Raw genomic sequence first — 10,250 nt, forward strand, 5'->3', positions numbered from 1 at the left:
TCGTCACTCACTCTTGTAACGTAAGAAAATATGACAGCCACTTTGTGTACAGCAAGGTCCTACAGATAACAGTGTGATGATGACGAGGTAATTTTTTATTGTTAATGTTGGATCAGGAATAGGTTTGTGCTCAGGACATCAGAGAGAAAAAGGAATCTTGACTTCCGACTTTTCACCCGAGTAATCCAAATCAAATGACATTACCCTGCTTTCTCGCTGAAACTGTAACTCTACTTCAAATATTTTCAAATTGTTCCTTGGCATTATTATGACAAAATATGCAATGCTCCAAAAACCATCAATAAAGACACCTCTTCAGGCAAAAGAAATGCCTGCATTTAATAGCATTTTTAATGCAGTTAAAACATCCCTCAGGAGCATTATCAAACAAAATCTCATGTTGGGCTATAAGAGTCAATATTAAAGTAAGTGATGGAAACCTTGGGCAAAGAGGTAATTTTAATGAATGAAAGAAAGCAGGGCACAGGTATAGAGAGAATTTCAGAGCTTAGGGCTTGGGCAGTTGGAATTACACTGACAAAACATACCAGAATTGAGAAGCACAGAGATCTTAAAGTATTACAGGCTGAAGGAGGATACAGAGCTGGGGAGAATGAAGCCATGAAGATGAACGGTGAGAGTTTTATGTTGAAGCTTTGTGCTGTTGGTAATATTGGACAATTCAGATACCAGAATGAAACTTGGCTTAATTTGCAATTGTTTACCATGATTGTTTGTCTCTGAGCATGTTCACATGAAGATGCCAAGATTCCTTGAACACAGAACCTAAGTTTATTACATGTATGAGAAAAAAAATGTAAAATGCACTTTGCAAAGACCTTAACATAAACCGCACCAGCAAAGATTCAATTTTTTTCCCCTGCAGTATCCTTTTTAGATTTTAGATACTCAATCCCAGATAAATGTCACTTCTATCTTAATTCTTTAATTTCTCTCTGAACTTTCTTTCTCGGTTTTTCTACTTGAACCACAGAAACGGTTTTGAGACATATTTCTTATTCTGCTAGTGTGAAACTATTCTCATGAAGTGAAAATCTGATTCTTCTGCTGGTTTGAATCTGAAATCTGATTCTTCTGAACTGAACTTGACTACTCATACCTCATAATTGTTTTCTTTTTGTGTCATGAACTCAGGAATGTAAACACTTCATCAATTAATGCCACAGGTATTTGGCTTGGCGCTTACTATGTAACACGCACGAAATAATGTATTTAGGTCATCTATTCAAATGACTCTCAGACCTGTTTTTAGAAAAGAAGTTAACTTCACAGAATTGAAATCAAAACCCATCTGCCTCTATTTCTATATTAAAAATCCTTATTCAGAAGTGAATGTAGTACACTTTTTCCGCAATTGGCAGGCTGAAAGCCAATATAAGTAATTTCCCACAAGGCATTGCATGAACTGGAGCTGGTACAAATTGGAATACGAACAATAGAGTTAACGACAACTCACATTGACAAATGATGGGGGTTTCAGCCAAAGAGCATAGGAATAATCAAATTTGAAGGTAACAAAAGTCTGATTCAATGTTTCTGTGGCAGATGATCCCCAGTATGGCGAGATTGTCTTATGAGGAAAGGTTAAAAGATTGGGGAGGTACTCATTAGAATTAGATGAATGAGAAGTGATCTCATTGAAACATATGAGGTTCTTAAGGGGCTTGACAAGATAAATTCTGAAAGGATGTTTCCCCTCTTGGGAGAGTCTAGCACCAGAGGGCATAATGTCAGAATTAAGGGTCAGCCATTTAAGACTGACGAGGAGGAATTTCTTCTCTGAGGGTTGAGTGTTTTGGAATTCCTTGCTACAGAGAGCTGTAGGACAGAGTCATTGTGTGTATTTGAGGCTTAGATAGATATTTTTGATCAGTAGGGGAATCCGGTATTAAGGGGAAAGGGCAGGAAAGTAGATGTGGCGAGTTTGGATCAGCCACTATCCCCTCGAATGATGGAGCAGACTCCAGGGGCCGAACAGCCTACTTCTGCTCCTATTTCTTATGGCCTTTGGTCTTATGATCTGAAACAGTTATAGAGACGGGTGACAGCATAGAAATCGAAGTTGTTATAACGCAACATTGGTTCAATCGTTTAGATTTTTGGCCCCGCCTGTCTAAAGGCAATGTGAGCGTAAAAACAGTTGTTTTTCTTTCCCTTTCTTTAGCTTCTGAACACTAAGGTGTGAGACTTTGGTGCTGAACTCAGTGCAGACTGAAGCTAGTATTATTTGTAGTTTAGTATCATACAAGGCAACATATTCTCTGTTCTGAAGAGTTGAACAAGGATGTAAACAGTGTCACTGGATTGGAGGTACCTGCAACACGACGTATCTGACAGTGAAAGCTCAAAACCAGTTGACCATTGATTATAGACTTCATTATCATTTAAACCCTTAACCAGACACGCCTGTAGTTCCAAGCACTGTTAATGATTGACTACTCAAGCTGACTTCATAATCACATTTGGAGATTTGCTTCAACAGAAAGGAGGTGGCTTAATTCAAAAGTAAACTAACTTTAACCAAGATTCCATTTTCTTAGCAATTTAGTTTGCTTGGAATTTAATATGCTAAGACTGCTCGTGGTTTAGGACTTAATAAGAATAAAAGTTCCATTTATTACCTAATTCTACCATCATGTCCTGATTACCTCATATTGAACAGAAACTGATGCATTCATTAATGGTCACAGCAAAACATATTGGTGTTCTTAGCAACCAAATCCTTTATTGCTGTGTGGTTTGATATGTATGATTTAGTAGTCTGACAATTCTGTTGGAACCAACTAAATTGATGTTTCCTCTTTGTGTTTACATTTAGTTTAGTCTTCCTTCTTTCTTTATCACCACTAACGCTTATACTTCTAGCCAAAATAAAGATATAAAACTGCCAATATAATTGTCTAGGATATATTTTAAAATAGATATAGAGTCATACAACATGGAAACAGACCCTTTGGTTTAGGTAGTCCACGCCAACCATGCACCCAAGCTAAACTAGTCCCACTTGCCTGCATTTGGCCCACATCCCTCCAAACCTTTCTTATTCATGTACTTATCCAAATGTTATAACTTTACCTACATCCACCACTTCCTCTGGCAGTTCATTCCACACATGGACCACTCTGTGTGAAAAAAAGTTGCTCCTCATGTCCTTTTTAAAACTTTGTCCTCTCGTCTTAAAAATATGTCCCCCAGTTGTGTGTGGGGGTGTGGGGGACCCTTGCTATTCACCTTATCTGTGCCCCTCATGATTTTATGAGCCTCTGTAAGGTCACCCCTCATGATTTTATAAGCCTCTATAAAGTCACCCCTCAACCTCCTTCACACCAGTGAAAAATGTGCCAGCCTATCTAGCCTATTTTTAAAACTTTGAAAAAAAAGGACTGCTAAAACACCTTTTAGACTGATTCTCAATTCATGGAAATGAGGAATGCTACACATGGTACTTCAGATATCCAGGAAAGACGTCCTACTACGTTCTGGATAGCAAGAACTGTCGCATGCCAATGATAATACATCAAATTAAATCTTTGGTACAGTATCTAAAACTCGTTGGATTTTGTTTGCCCGCAGTTTTTAATTTTTAATGCCTTGATCTCTTAGTCGTGTGTGACATCGGGGTTACAGCATGTGTCAGCTTTCTTCAGTAACTTGAACACTCTTAGGTAAGTCAACTAGATTACACGTCAATTCCCAATACCGTATGACAGACAGGACTTGGAATATTGGTGAATATTTTAACGTTTTATTTTTAAATTTGTTGTTAATGGGTGTAGGTGTAGTGAGATGTCTAAATGTCTTTCAGTAACTATACAATTCATACTTTCTGTTGATTTTCAACAATTTAGGATGTGTAGCGTTAAGTACGTTCAGATGTTGGCACTTTGAATTCTTTTAAATCCAATTTCTCTCCCCTTCTAACTCCACCCACTCCCACCACCAACACTGCTCAACCTACATTAATATTTCTCCAGTCAGGGGCAGTCATAAGCCACTTCTGGTATGAGATCTAGCACATATTCATAAGTCTCCCAGATCTTTCCAATGCTCCACTACTAATGGTTGTATAATGTATTGTCTACTGGATTAAAATATTCCCTCAAGGAAATGCAGCAAATACAGCAGTCATCAGTAATACTGTTCTCTGATGGCATCTAAATACTCCCTCACCCAACTAGCCTGGTGGGAGAAGTCAATATCCCATCAAAAGGGCAGGTTAACACATCAGGGAGCTCATTCCACCTGGTTTCATTTTGTATCTTCTCAAATGATTTCTGCTCTGTCTACAGCTCTAAATGAACTTTATTCTCGACTGAGATTTGATGAGTCCATTGTAACATTTTCTATGTTGAAGAAGAAACCGTATTAAATCATTTTTTATTAAGCTACAAATCTAACAGTCTGTACTGCAATAGAGCCAAGTATGTACATAAATTGAGGGCACAGAATGTTCTTTCAGTGCTGTAGTAGGTACAAGCCTGTAATATATCATGTTTTGCAGAGTTGGAATTGTACTTTTGCAGTTTAGAGGAGTTTAGAACAATTTTTTTGTGTGTGGTGTTACAAGTGCAAATGTTGAATATATAGGCCTGTCACTTTTTTCTGCTTTAGATTGTGGGTGTACTGTAATTGGAATTCTACAGTGCGCATGTTTAACATTTAAATTTACACATTTCATATTCTAACAAAAAATGCAACCATTTTAAATGCCAAGTGGGCTAATCTTTGCAGGTATAAATTCACAAATATATCTGAAATAATTTTAACCATTTCAGTTCAATTTAAATGGGAACAAGGAAAGGACACTGGATTTAAACCAGTCTGTTGCACTTTTTACATAAATAAAGTTCATTTTAGCCAAATATTCAAACATATCAGTCAATGAGGCTTTCATTCCTGCTGTGAAGTTACATAATTGTCTGTGAAATTCATTTTTATGATCTACTCTTTTTTTCTCCTTTCCTGGGCATGTATTATGTAACTCTTACCATTTTGGTTGAATAAAAATTTTCTGTCTTCCCACATGACCTATACTTATTAACTTTAGTGTCTTGGCATTTGAAGAACCCTCATTAGTTTTCTTAATTCCATTCATAACAAAATAAACTTAAAAGTTTCCCCGTTTCCAAAACAAAGGAGCTTTCACAATGTTCAGCTTAAATATTTGCTGTACTAAAAATCTTGATAGTGGAAATGTCTTGGCCAGTTCTGTATTCTGGTGATGCAAAAAGTATCCTTGTGTCAGTTAGGTGAAATATATGCAGTACTGCATAAGCATCTGATCTACACCTTATGCAAGTGCATAGCCTATCTATAAATGAATCAACTTTAACTTCCTCAAAATCAATTCACTTGAACAGAGTTTAAATTGGGTCTGCCATAATGTCAGACCTCTTATTTCATTTCTTGGATGGTGTTTCTTTTATATTGATAGACAAAATAATATTATAATAAATATTTTATTATTTTTTAAGGGTTTTTTTTGTACTTGAAATCCAAAATAAAACATTGAGAGCTACTCAAGTAAAATTTATTCCTCTCTTCTTTTTCCAGATTTTGTGAAGAATCACTTTGGAAATAAAGATCAGGAGTACTGTTTGGTGTTTAAGAGCCTAAGGGGAGTTGTTGATGATGCACTGGCTTCCAGCAGCTACTCCGAAGTGAACCTGAGCAAACTTTTCCAAGCTTTCAGTACAATCAGTAAATGAAGAAGACACTGTCACTACACTTTTTTGAAGCTAGATCAGCTATGTTGGTGTGGCAGAAGATTAACAAAATGGTTAATGTAAATGTTTTTTGGGATTTCTGCACTTGCTTGTAGCAAGAGCACTCTTTATATTCGATACACAAAAATGTGAATAGCCCTGGAATTTGACCCAGGTAATGTGGAGGAGGAAGTTTGAAGAACAAACGTATTAGAAGAGGGCTGAACAATGTTAGTACATAGACTTGTTAATGTTTTTGTTGTCATCTACTTTTCTATCAAAACATCAATTAAACTTCTAATAGGATGAAAGCAGTTTATTATAAACAGGCTGGGGGAAGAAGTGTTCAGATTGATGGTAGTCTTTTTTAAAAGAGTGATCTGTGGAGTCAGTGGTCTAAGAAATGAGAATGGTTGGGATCACTGTGGAGTACACTTACTGGAGCGTGGAACAATGGGTCTCATTTACCAAAATCTGAACAATCTATTGAAGTGACTGAAGTACATTGGATTGGAGAACTAACAGACAAACACAACCAGTTTTTAAATAGGCAGCTGGCAATGAATGAAGCTAGTACAGTCATGTCTGGCCAAGTCACTTCAAACTTCAGTGCTGTCCAAGATTCCTAAATATCCATTGTGTCTTTTTTAAAAAAAGATTATAGCCATCGTATTTTATATAAGAAAGTTTTTTTTTTAAAGTGTACAATTCTGGCATTTTTCGAATAAAGTTTACTATACATTGTTTCTGAAATGGTTTGTCACATTGAGAATGTTTGAATACATGATCATCTTTAATTAATTCTGTTTGTAAATCTAATCTGAAGTATTATAAACAGCTAACATTTTTGTATGGTTTTCTGATATTTGATAATTACTGCTACAAGCGAAAAGGCTTTACTTGCGGTGAGTGTGGTCAGAATCTGCAAGTCATCTAAAAATGCAGAGTCCATTCGCTCTTCAAAAGAGAATTAGGTAGGTGGTGGTGAGAGGAGGAGAGAAAAAAATGTATTGAAAAGGTATGAGAGGAAGAAGTAGACTGGGATTTAACTAAACTCCTGGGGGTAGAAAACAGCAAACCAGATTTGTTCTAAATTACCTTTTTAAATATTAATTTGTGTGATGTCAGCATCACTAGCAAGCTCCACATTACTTGCCCCATTCGTTAATAGCTCTATAAGTGTGGTAAGGACCCTTCCTGAACCATTGCATTTCTGTCATGAAAATGTTCCTATTCTATTGTCACACTGTTGGGAATTCAGGGATATGGAGCCAGCAATTTTGAAGGGATAATAATATATTTTCAAGTCAGGATGGTGTGTCCTTGAAGTAATAGTGTTTCTATATGTCTGATGCTATCCTTTGTCCTTCTAGCTGCTCATGGTCCAGAGCCGAAAGGTACAGGCAAAGAATCCTTTGGAGGTTGCTAAAGTGTTTCCTGTAGATGGTGAATTTATTTCTCATTTATGGGATGGCAGACAGGAGGTGCAGGACAGGTTCATCAAACTGATTCCAGGGATGGCGGACTTGTCGAATGAGAAAAGATGGAATTGACCAGCCCTGTATTCACTAGAGTTTAGAAAAATGAGAGGTAATCTCATTGAAACGTATAAAGTTCTGACCAGGTTTGACAGACTCGATGTGGGATTATGTTTCCCTTGAACGTTGGGTACAGAACAAGGGGTCACAGCTCAGGATATAGGGTCGTCCATTTTGCTCTCCGATGAAGGCAAACTTCTTCATTGACAGGATGGTGAACCTGTCGAGTTCTCTACCACAGAAGTATGTGCTGGCCAAGTCATCGACAATGCTTAAGAAAGAAATAGATTTCTAGTGGCTAAAGGTACCAAGAATGGAAGTATGACACTGAGGTAGAGGATCTGCAGTAATCATGTAGAATGGTGGAATGGATTTGATTGGCTGAATGTCTTACTGCTCTTATTTTCTATGTTTCTTAGTGGGCTGTGCTGGCTTGGCCAGCAGGTATTGCCCATCCCTAATTGCCCTTGAAAATGTAGTGATGAGTTGTCTTCTTGAACCACTGCAGTCCATTTAGTGCAAGTACATCGACAGTGTTGTTAGTAAGGGAATTCCAGGATTTTGACAGGGCAACATTAAAGGAGAAATGATGTATCTCCATATCAATAAGGAATTGATTGTTGACTTCATGAAGAAAGGAGGGAAAACACCCCCACAAATCCAGAGCAACAGAGCAGATGTTGAGAGGATGGAGCGCATCAAGTTCCTAGGAGTGACGATAACAGACAACCTGTCCTGGACTTCCCACATAAATGCAGCAGTCAAGAAGGTACAACAACACCTCTTATTCATCAGGTGGTTCAGGAAATTTGGCATGTCCATGAGGACCCTCAACAAATTTTACAGCTGCACCACAGAATGCATACTGCCTGGGTGCATTACAGCCTGGTACAGCAACTGCTCTGCCCAGGACCGTAAGAAACTACAGAAGGGCCCAGACCTCCTATCCACAGACTCCATTTACACATCTCATTGCCGCAGGTGATTTAGCGGTTTGGCTCAGAAATTGGCTAGCTGTAAGAAGACAGAGGGTGGTGGTTGATGGGAAATGTTCATCCTGGAGTTCAGTTACTAATGGTGTACCTCAAGGATCTGTTTTGGGGCCACTGCTGTTTGTCATTTTTATAAATGACCTGGATGAGGGCGTCGAAGGATGGGTTAGTAAATTTGCGGATGACACCAAAGTCGGTGGAGTTTTGGATAGTGCGAAAGGATGTTGCAGGTTACAGAGGGACATAGATAAGCTGCAGAGCTGGGCTGAGAGGTGGCAAATGGAGTTTAATGTGGAAAAGTGTGAGGTGATTAACTTTGGAAGGAGTAACAGGAATACAGAGTACTGGGCTAATGGTAAGATTCTTGGTAGTGTGGATGAGCAGAAAGATCTCGGTGTCCATGTGCGTAGATCACTGAAAGTTGCCACCCAGGTTGATAGCGTTGTTAAGAAGGCGTACAGTATGTTAGGTTTTATTGGTCGAGGGATTGAGTTTCGGAGCCATGAGGTCATGTTGCAGCTGTACAAAACTCTGGTGCGGCCGCACTTGGAGTATTGCATACAGTTCTGGTCACCGCATTATAGGAAGGATGTGGAAGCATTGGAAAGGGTGCAGAGAGATTTACCAGGATGTTGCCTGGTATGGAGGGAAGGTCTTATGAGGAAAGGCTGAGGGACTTGAGGCTGTTTTCGTTAGAGAGAAGAAGGTTAAGAGGTGACTTATTAGAGACATACAAGATGATCAGAGGATTAGATATGGTGGACAGTGGGAGCCTTTTTCCTCGGATGTGATGGCTAGCATGAGGCGACATAGCTTTAAATTGAGGGGTGATAGATATAGGACAGACGTCAGAGGTAGGTTCAGTAGTAAGGGCGTGGAATGCCCTGCCTGCAAAAGTAGTAGACTCGCCAACTTTAAGGGCATTTAAATGGTCATTGGATAAACATATGGATGATAATGGAATAGTTTAGGTTAGATGGGCTTCAGATTGGTTTCACAGGTCGGCGCAACATCGAGGGTCGAAGGGCCTGTACTGCGCTGTAATGTTCTATGAAAGGCTATCAACATTATCGAAGACCCATCCTACCACGGCAATGCTCTCCTACAATCTCTTCTGTCAGGCAGAAGCTTGAACACACTCATCAGCAGGCTCATGAACAGCTTCTTCCCTGCTGTTATTAGACTGATGAACGAACTCTCTAACTTCAAATAATGCTGACCTTGTTAATGTTGACCTCACCTAGCACGTGTCCTGTGTGGTGTAACCCATATGCCCTATTCTGTCCCAGTTTTGTTTTATACCCTATGATCTGTATGTCCTTGCTTACTATGATCTGTCTGTTCTGCTCACAAACAAAGCTTTTCACTGTACTTAGGTACACGTGACAATCAATCAAATCAATCAATGAATTAGAATGGTGAGTGGCTTAGAGAGGAACTTGCAACTGTTGATGTTCCCACAAATCTGCTGCCTTTGGCCTACAAGCTGGTAGAGTGTATGAGTTTGAAGGATCTGAAGGTGAATTTCTGCAGTGCATTTCTAGATGATACACACACACTGCTGTTACTGTGGGTTGGTAGAAAAGGCAGTGAATGTTTGAGGATGTGTTGCCAGTCAAGTGGCTTGTTTTGTCCTGAATGGTGTCTAGCATTTCAGATGTTGTTTGAACTGGCAATGAATGGTGTGTCAATCAGAAGTATTGAACTTGAGTGGCATTGGAGCTGCATTCTTCCAGGTAACTGGGCAGTTTTTAATTTATTCATTCACAGGATGAGGGCGTCATTGGCTAGGTCGCATTTATTGCCCATCCCTAATTGCCCAGAGGGCAGTTAAGAGTCAACCACATTGCTGTGGGTCTGGAGTCACATGTAGGCCAGACCAGGTAAGGATGGCAGTTTCCTTCCCAATAGATCATTTGTGAACCAGATGGGTTTTTCCAACAATCAACAATGGAGTCATGATCATCATTAGACTCTTATTCCATCACACTCCT

General features: G+C 39.0%; 1 protein-coding gene across 1 annotated transcript in view; it reads left to right on the forward strand.

Moving 5' to 3' along the window:
• The window catches only part of pola1 (polymerase (DNA directed), alpha 1), a 260,671-nt gene extending 254,199 nt beyond the window's left edge, over nt 1-6,472 (forward strand). The window contains exon 37 of the mRNA XM_020532950.2: nt 5,575-6,472. Coding sequence (XP_020388539.2) covers nt 5,575-5,729 — 155 coding nt within the window. The 3' untranslated portion in view covers nt 5,730-6,472. The remainder of the gene's footprint in view (nt 1-5,574) is intronic.
• Nucleotides 6,473-10,250: the final 3,778 nt, after the last annotated feature.

The sequence above is a fragment of the Rhincodon typus genome, chromosome 11, assembly GCF_021869965.1.
Source record: "Rhincodon typus isolate 14 chromosome 11, sRhiTyp1.1, whole genome shotgun sequence".
NCBI lineage: Eukaryota > Metazoa > Chordata > Chondrichthyes > Orectolobiformes > Rhincodontidae > Rhincodon > Rhincodon typus.